This window comes from Tenrec ecaudatus, chromosome 11, assembly GCF_050624435.1.
Source record: "Tenrec ecaudatus isolate mTenEca1 chromosome 11, mTenEca1.hap1, whole genome shotgun sequence".
Classification (NCBI taxonomy): Eukaryota; Metazoa; Chordata; class Mammalia; order Afrosoricida; family Tenrecidae; genus Tenrec; species Tenrec ecaudatus.
In genome coordinates, this window is record NC_134540.1 from 148,503 (window position 1) to 164,418 (window position 15,916).

The following is a 15,916-nucleotide window of genomic DNA, read 5'->3' on the forward strand; positions in this document are numbered from 1 at the left end:
CCTGTGAGACCAAGTCAACAGGCTCCTGCCGCACAGCTTTCCAAGGATGTGCATCCTCATGGAAGCTGACTGCAACACCTTTCTCCCGTGGGGCAGCTGGTGGGTTCCACTGGTTGACCTGTAGGTTAATAGAGGGACCTTTGAGACATGGTGCCACCTGGACTCCCTGTCAAGTGTGTAGACAAATCTACCCTGGTAGGATGCTCTGCCCAGGGCAACAGCTGAAGGCCAAGAACCTGACACTCCCTCCTTACTCAGCACTGTCACCTTCCGTTTCAGGTCGCAGGCTTGGTGAACAGAGAGCCAGTCCAGCTAGACAGCTGGAGACCAAGGTCGACTGTTTTGGACTTTCATGAAATTCCGAGCAAGGGTGTGTGCTGCTCTGCCTGCCTGTGGACCAAACATCATTCACCTGCCTCCAGACTGCCCAGTGGCTCTGCCTGCACTAGCAGCCTTCTTCCTAGAGTGACTCCTTGTGCTCAGAGAGCACATTCACTTGCACCTTCAGAAGCTGTAGCCAGGAAATGGTGAGTGCCACAGAGTCCCGGGGCATTTGGAAGAGGCGAGCTGGATGAAATTGTTGGGACTGTGCACGCTGGGTCCTGAGATTCTTCCATCAGGTTTAAGAGTTGTTAGAGAGTCCAAGGGCCTGAACCCTGTGAGTCATCTTGGGGCCCTGCTTCCCAGTTCATGGATATTTCCTGAATACATATGTGGTTTTTCAAGCCTTGTCTGCCTGGAATCACCTTCCAACTATGACTGGGCTGACATGTGGCTGACATGACCCCATTTTGTCCCTTTCTGCTCTCTGTTGCCTCACAGAACCACATACTAGAGTCTGATGATGGATTTTCCCCAATTGAGGAGGCTGAGTCCAAGGCCCTGCAGATCCATGCTTGCCCCAAGCACAGTCCCACCTCTGCCCCTGTGTGGTGTGGTAGCAAAGGGGGAGAGTCTGTGGCAGACTCTCTTCCACTTGCTTGGGTAATAAGGCAATTTTTGATCTTGTAACAAAATGTGTATGAACTTGTAACTCATGCAGTTGATGAATAGGAAGCAGACAGGCCACAGGCTGGTGGATGCAGTGGGAGAACCCAGACCTTCATTCATGAAGAATCTGGGAGACCAGTAGTCACGATAAAGTTTTGTTCTTGTTTGATTTCATCCTTCAATTCTCTGAAACTGCAGCACAATTGGCAGGCTGTGCTTGTTTCACCAAGTTAATTGATCCTCTGTGACTTCTTAGGGTGGATTGATAACTTTGGAGATTTTTGTCCTAGTGTGTATGGATCTCCTCATTCATTTTTGTTGCTGTTTGAAAGATGGTTTTGACCCTCACCCCAAAAGAATTTATTTCAAAGGATGGCATTGAATCTGCACCTCCAGGAGAGGCACATATCTCACGAGCATATGGGAGCAGATGAAGAGGGAAGAGGAGAGAGTGGAGCACATCCTGGCCCACCAGGCCTTCACGACAATGTTCCCAATTAGAGCAGCCAGTCCACAGAGAGGACCACATGGCCAGCACCACTATGAGACATGACGCCCTTCACTGACCCATAAGCCCTACAGGGGACAACACCGGAGACCCAGTGTGGGAATTGTACCCAATCTGATCCTGCCACAACGAGGCAAAACACTAAGGGAGTGCAACAGAACAGCAAGGGAATGGAGCAGCGAGGTCCACAGGGAATGCTAAAGGTGTGCTTTGGGGCCAGGGCGTGGTGCCCCAACAGACTGGACTGGAAAACATTCCTAAAGGCCAACAAACAATCCTTGAACTAACTACAAACTTTTCTTTCTTGTTATGTTTTGTTTTTTTCATTGGTTTGTTGTTGCTTTGTTGTGTATTGTTGCTTGGTTTTGCTCTGTCTTGTTTTTGTGCATGTTATCTCCGCAGGTCTGTCTATATAAGACTGGATGAACAATCTAGAGGAGAAAACAACGGGACCAACAGTTCTGGGGGGACATGGGAGAGGGGGAGGTGGGGGGAAAGGTAGTGGAGTTAACAAACCCAGGGACAAGGGAACAACAAGTGATCCAAATCGGTGGTGAGGAGGGTGTAGGTCCTAGGAGGGCTGGTACGGCATGACCAAGGGTAATGTAACCAAGAGAAATTACTGAAACCCAAATGAAGACTGAGCATGATAGTGGGACAAGAGGAGAGCCAAAGGAAATAAGAAGCAAGAGCTAGGAGGCATAGGGCATTTATGAGATCTAAATAAAGGTATGTACATATGCAAATATATTTATATATGAGGATGGGGAAATAGATCTACCGTATATACTCGTGTATAACCGAAAATGTGCTGAAAATGGGTTCGACTTATACATGGGTCAGTGGTACCCCCAGCGAGGTGTAACATCGCGCTGGGGACCCCCCAGGTAACGGGAAGAGCGCCATTATCTCACAGATGATTGCCGTTTCTCCGTTGTTCTTTCAAAGCTCTGCTGACACTTCAGGCCTTTGAATGTTTGTTTACTCACATCTAACAAATCAGAGCCGTCCTATGATGTGTATCTTTGAATAAGCCTTTTAAAGACCATGTGCAAAGGATGTGGCATGAATAGATGTCATCTGGTCTAGCCCGACTAACAAAAGGAGGAAATCTCATAAAGCCTGACATAGAGTTAATAGCAAAGTGGGTTCAAGATGCATGGGAAGACATTCTAGAAGACATGGTGAGACGTGCCTTCCAGAAATGTAGTATCAGTAATGCTATGGATGGCAGTGAAGACTGCGCTTTGTATGAAAATGACAGCAGCAATGGTGATGACGGTGATCTCAGTGAGGACAGTGTCTATGATGACCTCACACCAGCTGAAGCTCTGTATTGGGATACGGATGATGATGAGGAATCCAGTTTTGAAGGATTTTAACTCTTTACATTTTAGCTTGGTTGCTGATTGAGCTCAAGGAATAGTACTCTTAAGGTATCATTGTTGATACCTTATTGTTTTTGTTGAACCTATTTTCCACTTACTGTGCTGGTTTACTAATGTTAAATGATTTGTCCTTTTATTTATGTATTTTATTAAAAGTAAATATTTAAATAAATTACCCCACTGATGTCTCAATTTTTAGTAATTTTATTTTCATTTATTTTGATTATTGAAACTCACCAATAGCTTCTGCATTTTCCACCCTAGGCTTATACTCGAGTCAATCAGTTTTTCTGGTTTCTCAGGTAATACTTAGGTGCCTGGGCTTATACTCGGGTCAGCTTATAGTCGAGTATGTACGGTATGTGCCTCTATCTATAGGTTTAGTATTAAGGTAGCGGAAGGACATTGGGCCTCAACTCAAGTACCCCCTCAATGCAAAAATACTTTCTTCTATTAAATTGGCATTCTGTGATGTTCACCTTCCCGACACAACCGCTGAAGACCAAGCAGGTACATAAGCCAATGTGGTGAAGAAAGCTCATGGTGCCCAGCTATCAAAAGATATACCGTCAGGGATATTAAAGGCTTGAAGGTAAACAAGCAGCCATCTATTTCAGAAGCAACAAAGCCCACATGGAAGAAACACACCAGCCTGTGTGATCATGAGGTGTCGAAGGGATCAGGCATCAAAGAACAAAAAAATCATATCATTGTGTGCCCACCTCCATGATATGATTGCTGAAGACAAATGGGTGCATAAGTAAATGTGGAGAAGAAAGCTGATGGTGCCCAGCTATCAAAAGATGCAGCATCTGGGGTCCTAAAGGCTTGAAGGTAAACAGGCGGCCATCTAGCTCAGAAGCAACAAAGCCCACATGGGAGAAGCACACCAGCCTGTGCAATCACGATGTGTTGAAGGGATCAGGTATCAGGCATCATCAGAACAAAAAATCTTATCACAGTGAATGAGGGGCCGGTGCGGAGTGGAGACCCAAAGCCCATTTGTAAGCCACTGGACAGCCCCTTACAGAAGGCTTTCGGGGAGGAGGGAGCCAGTCTGTGCGATGTAGCAACAATGAAAGATACAACTTTCCTCTAGTTCCTAAATGCTTCCTCCTCCCCCACTTTCATGATCCCAATTCTGCCTTGCAGATCTGGATGGACCAGAGGATGTACACTGGTACAGATAGGAACTGGAAGCACGGGGAATCCAGGATGGATGATCACTTCAGGACCAGTGATGTGAGTGGTGATACTAGGAGGGTGGAGGGAGGGTGGGTTGGAAAGGGGGAACTGATTACAAGGATCTACATGTGACCTCCCTGGGGGATGGGCAACAGAAAAGTGGTTGAAGGGAGACATCAGACAGGGCAAGATATGACAATAATTTATAAATTATCAAGGGTTCATGAGGGAGGGGGGGAGGGCTGGGCTTAGGTGGAGAGCAAATGTTTTGAGCTTGATGGGGGCAATGAATGTACAAATGTGCTTTACGCAATTGATGTATGTATGATTGTGATGAGTTGTATGAGCCCCTAATAAAACAATTTTTAAAAAATAACAGAAAGATTGTTTTGAATTTTAACATAGTTGAATTTGTCAAATTTCCCATGGTGTTAATTTTTCTTTCTTGTATTGGGGTTCTTAAAGTTTTTATAACAATCCATACACAAATTATATTAACCATATTTGTATATATGTTGCTTTCATTATTTTATAAATGTTTACTTTTTTTGAGCCCTTGTTATCATCTCTTTTTTCCCATCCTCCCTCCCTTGCAGCCTCTTGATAAATGATTATTATTTTCATATATTAACAATGACTGCCCTCTCTTTTCCCACGGTTTCTGTTGTTCATCCCCCTTGGTGTGGTTGTGTATCCTTCATAGTTCCTCCCCTTTTCTCCCCACCTTCCCCTACCCTCCTGGTATCACTACTCCCAGTTCTTTACCTGAGGGGGTTATCTGACCTGGATTCCATGTGTTCTGAGTTATTATCTGTACCGGTATACATGCTCTGATATACCCTGAAGTGAAAGGCAGGAGTTGGGTCATGATATTGGGGGGTGAGGAGGCCCCAAGGAACCAGGTGGCATATTGTGTGTTTCATCGACGCTATACTGCACCCTGGTTGACTCATCCCTTCCTTGTGACTCTGTGTGAGGGGATGTATGTTTGCCTACAGATGGGTTTTGGGTCTCTGTTCTGATTCCCCGTGTTCTCAGCAATTTGTATTTTTGTTTGTTTGTCTTGGGTCTTCTGGTAGCTGTTACCTGATCTGTGGACACCTTATGATATCACAGGCATGTTTGCTTCTTCCATGTGGGTTTGTTGCTTCTCTGCTAGATGATCACATCTTCAACTTCAAGCCTTTAAGACCCCAGAGACTAAATCTTTTGATAGCCGGGCTCAATCTGCTCTCTTTACCACATTTGCTTATGCACCCATTTTGTCTTCAAGGATAGCACCTAAAGGGTGAGCATCACAGAGTGCCAGGTTGTTGGAACAAAGTGTTCTTGCGTTGAGGGAGGGCTTGAGCAGTGGCCCAAAGTCCGTCCACTGCAATGTATTCCCATATAAATATATGTGCATAAGCCAATACCTCTACCTATAGGAATTAATATTTACCTATGTATACACCGAAGTTTATACCTGCAGCCATAACTTTGCTTACTAGATCTTTCCTCTGTTTTCTTTTACCCTCGTCGTGTTCCACCAGCGTGCTCGCCCTTTTTCTGTCTCTTAGTAATCCCTCTCAGCTAGATTGCTGTTGCTCCAACACCCGCAGGATCTCCACGGCTTTCTGGTTGTTGATTTTCATTCCCTGGTTGTTCCCATATCTATGATGTTGGCTCACCCCTCTTCCCCCGCCTCTGTTAATCTTCTTTTGAAGATTTTTCTGTATCTGATGATGTTTGCTTAGGACTTCTGGATGTATTCTAATTTTACTTTCTCATAACTCAAGCTAATATACTTGGAATTGGTATTAGCATAGAAATAAACTATTCCAATAAGACAATTATTTGATTAAAAACCATCTTTCTCCCTTGTACTTGATTTCAAATCATGATTCCCATGTGTTTCAGAGTAAAACTGCACTCCATAGAACTCTCAGTGGTTCATTTTTTCAGCCTTTCTCTGGCCTTCACCCTCCAACCTTTTGTGGCTGAAGGCTTAACTGGCTGTGCCACCCAGGGACTCACACAGGGTGAGTGTGCCCTGCTATTCCTCTGCCTCGCTTACTGTGTGTCATGAATCAACTTCCTAGAGAGGCTGAAGGGCCTGTTCTGAAACTCAAAACATGACAAAACTATGGATGGGAACATCTCACTGGCTGGAGTGTTAGTCTCTCCTGAGGTTCATGTACAGTTTAGCAGCCAAGGTCTTTGTGCTTTAGTGAACTTAGTAAAACACATTGTCAGCAAACACAAGGGCTTGCTGTTGTGGTTCTTTGGAGATTGGCCACTCTCAAGTCATCATGTAACATGGTTGTATTTGTGCGCTGTCTTGGTGTCTGTCTGCTCAGAGGAGCAAGGAATAATGATTGCCGTACAGTCGCTTTGTGTCTCAGAGTTAGAAAATTGTCATGAAATCTGGTTTCTTTCATTATCTGTTCTTCAACTGCGTTCTGGTTATTTTTTTATTAATGCGTGCTGTGAAGGGGCAGAGTGCACAAAGTGCAACTGTAGAGTTTTTAAAGACTAGATGCAAAATGTCACAATTCACTAAAATAATACTCTTTCCAGCAGCTGGTCTGTCAGTTCTTGATCACTTGACATTCTTGAAAACGAATACTGTGAGGTCAGGGCTTTGAGTTGCCCTTTGTCCTGCAGGCCACTGGGCCTCCCAAGGATGGTAAGGGGCCAAGGGAAAAACTGCAGTTTCTGCAGTGCTTGCTACTAGTTAATAGCTCATCCTGCTTCCACCTGTGTGAATCATGTTTTCATAAATATTCTACTTGGTCCTGTGGAAAGTGGTGAACAGCGCCCCCTTCCTCACCAATGGAAGAGATGTTCAAAAGTGGGCATAAAGTTTAAATTTTAGAGCATTTATCTAACTCATGATCTGAGTGTTCTCTTTTTTGAAACATGACAATAGAGAGGAAGAACTTTGCAAAATGTCACAATCAAACTGCGGAGAGACAAGCTTACTATATTGGAAGAATTATTATGTGTTGGAGCTATAATATAATCCATGAGGAAGTGAACCTAGACAGTGAAGGGATGGGCCGATTGCTCAGACTTAGGTTAGACATTAGTAGGACACTGAACCTCAAGTCAAATCCCTAGAAATTCTCAGTTCCCAGGACTCTCATCCTCCACCTTCTTGCACACACTGAACTACATGGTAACTTTGTTAAATTATTATTTTATTGGGGGCTGTTATAGCTCTTAGCACAATCCATACATACATCATTTTTTCAAGCACACTTGTACATATGTTGCCATCATCATTTTTTTTATATATTTGGGGAGGAGTAACTATTAAAAATCTATTAAGTAGATTTTTAAAAAAAATTAATGTGCATGGGAAGACATGGTGGGGGAGGAAGGAATTTGGGAAGAAGAAATAACTAAGATGAAATAGATAAAGAAAGAAAAAAGAGGCACATCACTGGCAATGGGATGGAGTTTGACCATCTACTGGGGGTGAGTAAGGAGGGGAGTTGTATTTCTGGTCACTGAGGGACTGCACAAGGTAATGCAGGAGATCAAACTTCTTTGGTCCCTGATAGAGTCCTGGGTGAGCAGAATTAGTTATCTGAATCCTGCTCCAATCAGACCTCTGCTTGAAATACTTTAAAATGGCCCACTATGTTGGTTGACAGTTTACCACTACATATGCCTCCTTGCTTACTGGTTTTGTTAGTTTATATAATTTTTCAGTCTCTTTCTTTTGTTGATATTTCATCTACTTTATCTTTTCCCCAGGAGCTCTGGGCCCCCAGGTTGTCATCCTGTCTTTTTTATTTGGTTTCTTGAGTCTTCATTGTAGCGTCTAGATGGTGCTCTTCTACTTGGTTTTCCATTTTTTTTAATAAATCATTTTTATTGGGGCTCATACAACTCTTATCACAATCTGTACGTACATCAATTGAGTAAAGCACCCTTATACATTTGTTGCCCTCATCCTCAAAATTTGCCTTCCACTTGGGTTCCTGAATCAGCTCATTTTCCTTTTTTCCTCCCCCTCCCTCCCTGCTCCCCCCTCTCTCATGAACCCTTAATAATTTATCAATTATTATTTTATCTTATCTTACACTGCCCGGCCATTTTTAAAACATTTTCTCTCTACTTGAGAATTACATGGTAACTTGCTGAACCAGAATATGTGGATGTTTCAGGACTCGCTGGCCCTTGAGGATGTGGCTGTGGACTTTTCCCAGGAAGAGTGGGCTTTGCTGGATCTTTCCCAGAGGAAACTCTACAGAGACGTGATGATGGAAACCATCAGAAACCTGGCCTCAGTAGGTATGGATGGCTTCTTTTTAAAAGTTACCTTCATAGACCACATATGGCATACCTGTTGTTGGTATTACACAGTGTGGGCCCAGTGATGAGAGGATGTTGATAAATGGGACAAGTGTAGTATGTGCCCTTTGGAACATCATGTTATATCTTCTCCATGCATATAGACTCTGTGTGTTATAGGGATATCTTATTTCAATTGTGACGGAAAGATTTAAGTTCCTTTAATGTTGTATACACAGATTGAATATTTGTGGTCTGAATATTGCATTGAAGCTTACTATGTCTGTCACATGTTTGACAAGATAAATTTACATCTGCCCACACTCTGGACACCTTGACTAACAAAGTCTTGCCTCAGTGTCAGGGAAGTGTTCTTGCCCATTGCTGTCTTCCCTTGTGATAGGTCTTTTTCCACGAGTAGCAGGTCAGCCACACACATCTGTTGTCCCCGAGTAGCCAGAGGAAGACCTGAGGAGAGTGCAGGTAGCACTTCCAGCACCGCCAGTGTTGAGGGCTGCAGGAGGGAAGAAGCCTCTGAAGGACCAGGCCTGTATGGAGGGAATGAGATTTGAAGAAGTCAGTTTGAACTGGTCTCTTTTGGGTTGAGCAAGCACAGAGATTGAGCTTGCTTCTCTGACTTTTATCCTCCCCAACACACCAGTGCTCACAGAGAAAGGTGGCCTTCATTCCTCTCTTCATGTTCCATGGGGATTGTGTCAAAAACCTGTCTACTTTCTGCTTCCCATTGCATTCCATTTGTCAGTCTCAGTCTTCATGGCACTATCTCCTGTTGAATTGCTCTTTGACCGTGGTCTAAGTATGAAACAGGATAATGTATTAAAATCTTTTTTTTCTTACAGCAACCTTTTCCCTCTGAGTAATGCTTTACTTTTAACCTTAACTTAAATCGTTTTTTTTCAGTCTCTCAAAAACTTGATGATGGAAAAAATCTGTCCACTGAAAATACAATACAGTACATGAAAAATGACACCTGGTCCCCTATGGTCCAAGAAATCTGTGAATTGCATGTCACTGAAGATCAGAATAAAGACCAGACTGCATGTGTGAGGTGAGGGTTCCTCAACTGAGATAAGGAAGTGCTTCACTGGAGAATTTGAAGATAGCATTGTGACATTAAAATGTTCATATCAGAGAACTCTTTGAAATGTTAGTGGTAAATTGAAAGGTAGTCTAATTTTCCAAGACATTACTAGACAGCCAAATCCAGAGACACTCACATGTACATAAGAAAATGCTTTATATCATGAAGTTGTTGTTTATCAAGGAAACAGCCTAGACCAGTCTGATAGTGTTTCATAAGCCCCTCTATGTTGGAAGTGGGCTACTAGATAAACAATCATAGAGCTGGAGAGCAGATGCTTGTTGTGGGTCATGGTAGTTTTTCTTCTTTGGCTAGGCAGAGGTCAAACTTGTGACCATTCAGTTTACTGGGTTGTTTTCTGGAAAGAATATGGGAAGGTAAAGTTTTGATTCTCTTCTTTGGTTGTTGTCTTTAGTTATTCCTGTTTGAAATGACGAAAATGAATGTGATTGATGTATATTTTGAGCTCATGGGGTAAAATCGCCATTTGAAGTTCTCACAGACCATGCTTCTTTGGGAAAGTGGTTGGCAGAAAGCCAGAGCCTGACTGGATACAGTAAGTGGCCTAAGGCCATACTTTGTATCAGTGGAATAGTTTAGGTAAGAATTGTGATAAGATAGATAAGGATTGAACTTGACTGTTAATTGAGTTTAGGATTGTTCTGTAGTAGGTTTATACTGTTTTCTTCTGAAATTGTTACAGTTTTTTATAGAAATGATTATTGGAAAGAAGGCTCTAAAATAATAAGCCCCACCCAAGTGTCTTGAGTGCTCAGGACAGCCTAGGGTGCTGTTGAGAGACTGAACAAAAAAAAGAACTCTTTGGCATTTTGATTTTGAACTAGTGGTTTGTGTCATTAGTTGGAAAAAAATTGGAGCTGTAAAGAAACTCTCCTCTCTAGGACTGAACGTTAAAGGGAGCCTCTGGGAAGGCTGAAATGCTTGCTAGTTGACTATCTGGATCCACTTGTTGACCAGGAGACAAATGCGGCAATAAAGAGATGGGTTGAGCTTGGCTACTGACACCTGTGAACCTGGTTCAGAGGGACTAGAGGAGATGATGAGCTCTGGTTGACTGGTCTGAAGTTCATGACCAAGCCCAAGGGGGCCGAGAATGTGTGACATAGCCCATGGTCTAAAGGCAAAGCAGCCAATAGGCACCCTGGTGAGGCTAAGTGAGACAGAGCACATTGAGTTGACTAAACCCAACCAGATGCAGAGATTTTTTTTGAGCATGTGAACTCATGCATATGGCTGCCGGATTTATGGATGGCCCGTTCTTCTTTGACTTTGCTAATGGATGCTGATTTCATGGGGTTCCAACTGGAATGAAGGTTCTTCACTTCAAAGATTGGTATTGTCTCCTCAGAGCACTGGGTTGATGTACGAGGGCAGTATAGAAACTGGGTACCCAAAATGTGGGGATAAAGGCATGACTTAGTTGGCTTATAAACTCTCATAGGTGGAGGAATATATTCATAGGATTATGGTGTAGGTGTTCACTTAAGTATAGAATATTTTGTTGTTGTTCACTAAGAGAATGTTAAGTTTAAATGAGGGTGGCACATTTTTTAATTGTATCCATATGAGTTTTATCCTGTTAGGTACAGATATTATTTTATTATTGCTTGTTTGAAATTTATATATGGCTAAAAAGTCGTGTGAAAATATGAAGTTAACAAAGGGTGGTCTGTGGTAGTTACATAATCTAGTGTCAACTTGTGACTATTAAGAATGAAAGGGTGGAGTTTAGCCTGTCAGGTCACAGATTGATGACCTCATTTGGAGGCACTAAAGAGATAAATAACTCCCTGTGGATCAGACCCTCATTTTCTGCTTGACATTCCTGTTGACAAGCCACATGGAGACATGCTGATGGAGACTCACAGCATTCCTGAGACACTTCCACAGCCACTGGATCCACAAGACCATCCATTGGCCTGTGATCTTCCAGCATTTGGCATCATTGCATGTGTTGCTTGAGTCTCAAGAGTTTTCAATATACTGGTATTGAATAAATGGGTTATGGACTTGATCTTTATTATGCTGGGATGCTTTCTTAATGTACAATTATTCTTCAGATTAACCTCTTTCTAATATACACATGAGTGTCTATGAATTTGTTTCTCTAGCCACTCCAGACAAACACACAGAGATTTCCAGCTTCTGGAGCCAACTGGCCAGTACAACTTTCAAAAAGGCCAAATGCTACTTTTTTTTTTTGCCCCCTTCAGTGTGCCCATTGCTCTCCAGGCATGTCTTTTCCAATGCAAATGTACTGAGCACTCAATGGCACTTAGTGGGGCATGCCTTTTCTTACCATGTTTGCAGGCATTTCCTATATATACCCATTTAACAGAACCAATTTAATGGCTGAAGGCAGTGAGCTTACAAATGCTCTGTATTTATACTTACCAATAATAATTTCTATCACACATTATATCAATAACAATACATAGAAATCAGTATAATCCTTGTACAGCTAGATCCTAAACTCAAGTCTGAAAACAGTCAAATTCAATCATTTCTCATCTAAACTACCCCATTCATATGCAGTATGGCCTTAGACCTCTGGCTGCATCAAGCCAGGGCCAGGCCTTCAGTCATCCATTTTGACAAAGCAGCATGGCTCCAGAGAAGCTCATGGGACAATTCACATTAATCACATTCATTTTCACCCTTTGAGACAGGCATAACCAAAGACAACTTTTAAGATTCAAAACCTTCACTTCAAATGTCCTTTGCAGAAACCAACCCAGTGAATAGTGTGGCCCTATCCGACCTCTGGCTAGCCAATGAAGAAAACCTACCATAAGGCAGAGCTCAGACAAGTATACACTGTCCATTATAATGATTTGTTTCCGTAGTACCCCACCCTCAGGTACAGTAATGTATTAGGCTGGGTGAACTAGAGAAACAAGTCTAGAAATACTTATATATTTGTAATAAAGAGCTTTATACCAAAAAATAATATATCAAGAAAACATGCCAGCCCAGTACAACTCAAGTCCTTAAGGCTGTTACTAATCCATAAGCCCCTCTCCAGACTTTCATAGCCACTTACATTGACAGAGAACTCAAAGTTGTCTGGATCCAATGAGACTGTTTCTGGCAGCAATCAGGGTCTTCTACCAGGAAAGTGATGGCAGAAAGAGGTGGGGAGGGTCCCAGGACCTTGCTTATGATAAGACCATGCCCACAAAAAATCACAACCAGACTGTGACCTGATTAACAGGCTAGACTCCACCCCTATACTTTTTAAGAGCTTCCAGTGGACCTGAAATTTGGAACTACCACAGTATATAAAAAGAAACACATGCCTGCATTGTAACCCTTATGGTACATGCATCTCAATCCTGTTACTGTTAAGGGAATTTTGACTGATGACTACCATTTTGTGAGATCTTATGTATGTGAAATACTGAATAAATAAATCATATTTTGCTTATATACAATTAGAAATCACCAAAGTGTAGAAATAGAATGAGATTAATGGTAACATCTTCGTCAGATGATTTAATCTGAGACATGAACCAATTCAAGGTAAAAAAGATAACATGTTTTTTAGTGTTTTTTGAAAGTAACAAATATGTAATGTTTAATTGTTTCTTTCTTGTTTTAAACAGGCAACATATGATAGAGAATGTCAGTGAAGTCAATGAAGACTCTCAGTGTGAACAATCCTTCAGGTGGGTTCTAGATCTCTCTGTGCTCAGAAGAACTCCTGTGGAAGCCTACTCATCTTACCTTCAGTATGAAAAATCCTCCATGGATCATTCTTCACTTACACAACGTATCAGCTCTCACTTTGAATATGGTTCCTATCAATACAAGGGATGTGAGGAAGTCTGCAGTTGGCCTCCTTACCCCAGGGCACCAATCCAGACTGTTACCGGAAAGAAACCCTATGAATGTAAAGAATGTGGCAAAGCCTTTCGCTATCCCTCATCCCTCCGTACACATATGAGAAGTCACAATGGAGAAAGGCCTTATGAATGTAAGGAATGTGGGAAAGCCTTTGGTCAGTCTTCATCCCTCAAAAGTCATATGAGAACTCACAGTGGAGAGAAGCCATATGTGTGTAGGGAATGTGGGAAAGCCTTTCTTCAGTCTTCAGGCCTTATTGCACATATGAGAAATCACAGTGGAGAGAGGCCTTATGAATGTCAGGAATGTGGGAAAGCTTTTGTTCGGTCTTCATCCCTCAATAGTCATATGAGAACTCACAGTGGGGAGAAGCCATATGTATGTAGAGAATGTGGGAAAGCCTTTAGTGTGTCCTCAAATGTCATTCAACACATGATAATTCACAGTGGAGAGAAGCCTTATAAATGTAAAGAATGTGGCAAATCCTTTTCTCATTATTCATCCCTCATCAGACATAGGAGAGTTCACAGTGGAGAGAGGTCCTATGAGTGTAAGGAATGTGGCAGAGCCTTTTCTCATTATTCATCCCTCAACAGACATAGGAGGGTTCATAGTGGAGAGAGGCCTTATGAGTGTAAGGAATGCGGCAAAACCTTTCGTTGGTCCTCAGACATCTCTATGCACAAATACACTTGCAATAGAGAAATCTTAAGGAAGGATGGTGTACCACAGACTGATGCTTCATACTAAAAATTCCTTGAAGTCTTTCATAAGAGAAAGCATCTCAGTGAGTGAGAAGGCAACAGAAATTGAAAGAAGGGATCATGAAAATTAATGTGTCGTGCATATGGGAAAACTAATAGTTTCATTGTAAGTATACATCTGTCTTAATCAGTGGTTACTTCTTCAGTATCAGGAGCAGCTATGCAGGTGTGTACTCTCTCAGTTCATGCTAAAATTATCTCAAAGCTTTTTGTATCACAGGTAAGGATTTAGGGAGCAGCCTTGAACATATGTAAGTTTGTAGTTAAAACTTTTTAAGTTGATGTTAAGTTGCAATAAAATATGCTGATCTTATATTTGGATTGAGAGTGGTTTTTGGCTAATTGGTTGTGCTTTGCTTCATCTTTTTGACATTTACCCACTGAATAGTTAAGAATTTTACCCTTTGTAATTATTAAGTTCTCGTGGCCAGGTTTGTTTTTTTTTAAGGCTGTGCAAATATCTTACATTGTCTACTAAATTCACATCTCTTGATCATTATTCCCTTAAATTATCATCATTTTGAATTTGATGCTGCTCTGTGCCACAGTGTCTAGCTGAGGCATCCAGTACTCTGCTCCTCTTTTGCACTAATCTTTTGATTCTGGTAGAATTCATGAAGAAACCGTTGCTTCTACCCTTCAGAAGTTAAGATTAACCCACCTCCAACCAAAAGAGTATTCTCTAAGCAATACCTGCAGCTGGAGGAGAATACAACTGGTGGTGAGACTCAAATAATTTAACAACCGGTTCTCTACCCCAATGACTATTTTATGTAAAACAAAAGATATTCTGAAAGGTAGTTTTATTTCATACAGTTAGTACTTCAGCAAGAGTATCAATAAGGATAATAAAAGAGGTACACAAAACTATATTGTTATAAGAAAAATTTTAAATACTAATAAGTATTAATACCTACCCAAAAATCACCTTGTTCAAAGTGTTTCTATAATGCTTCTTGATAGACCTCCTCACTTGCAAAATTCACTCTTAGGTGAGCATCATCAATCCGCTGTGTGATTTATCCTGAACCATCTTTTCACTGTAGGAGTAGGATCTCATTCCTTTAGAGGTAGGCCAGGGAGATAATAGTCATTGTGTTTGCTATATTGAAAACTAGCAACTTCCCTGAGCATACTACATTGATCTTTGAAAAAAAGCTCTTCATGCTTCTCCTGAACATAGAGCATGAACCCATTGCCTCTGACCACATCATGTAAAAGGTATAGGGTGTGATAGAGCCACCCCTCCAGTTCTAGATTCACCAGGCAAGTCTCTGGAATATGGGTCAGGCTCCTGGGGGGATGGGGCGCGTGTACTCTTTTGACCAGTTGCTCTCGTGGAGTGAGATTTAAAGGTAACTTCTGCTTTTTTCTGAATTAGTTTCCTTTTTACAAATCAGAGTGGCTGGGAAGGCTGGGGTGCGCGTAGGTGGGATACTTGGGGAACTGCTTGATCAAATTTCTGGGTATTCCCGCAAAAACATAAAGTCTATACATAGGGGAACTGGGACCATTTCCCTTCTTGGAGCCGGAGAGTATCCAACTGAAATGGCATTGTATCCCAAAGATGTACCTGGTCACCGAACAAGCAGGTTGGAGGTGGCAGCACAGCAGGTTTACTGAGCAGTAAGTTAGGACACAATGGGGACAGTCCTCCAGCAGGATTTTGTTACCAAAAGGAAAATAGTGAGACATTGCCCAGACCTGACAGGCCCTTATAGCAGGATCCTTTGCTCAGGACTGGCATTTTTCAAAAAATGGTGGTGGTTCCAGGTGGCTAGCCTGTAAACAGTGGCCCCTTTTGTTTGGGACCCAACTATTTCCTCAA

The 15,916-nt window shown here is 42.1% G+C and overlaps 1 protein-coding gene across 1 annotated transcript in view; it reads left to right on the forward strand.

The window, feature by feature from the left end:
* Window positions 1-14,393, forward strand: part of LOC142461572 (uncharacterized) — a 56,244-nt gene extending 41,851 nt beyond the window's left edge. Inside the window, exons 7-11 of the mRNA XM_075563552.1 lie at window positions 465-527; window positions 4,039-4,128; window positions 8,229-8,355; window positions 9,277-9,424; window positions 13,084-14,393. Of these exons, the coding sequence (XP_075419667.1) occupies window positions 465-527; window positions 4,039-4,128; window positions 8,229-8,355; window positions 9,277-9,424; window positions 13,084-14,074 (1,419 nt within the window). The 3' untranslated portion in view covers window positions 14,075-14,393. The remainder of the gene's footprint in view (window positions 1-464; window positions 528-4,038; window positions 4,129-8,228; window positions 8,356-9,276; window positions 9,425-13,083) is intronic.
* The last annotated feature ends 1,523 nt before the right edge of the window (window positions 14,394-15,916 follow it).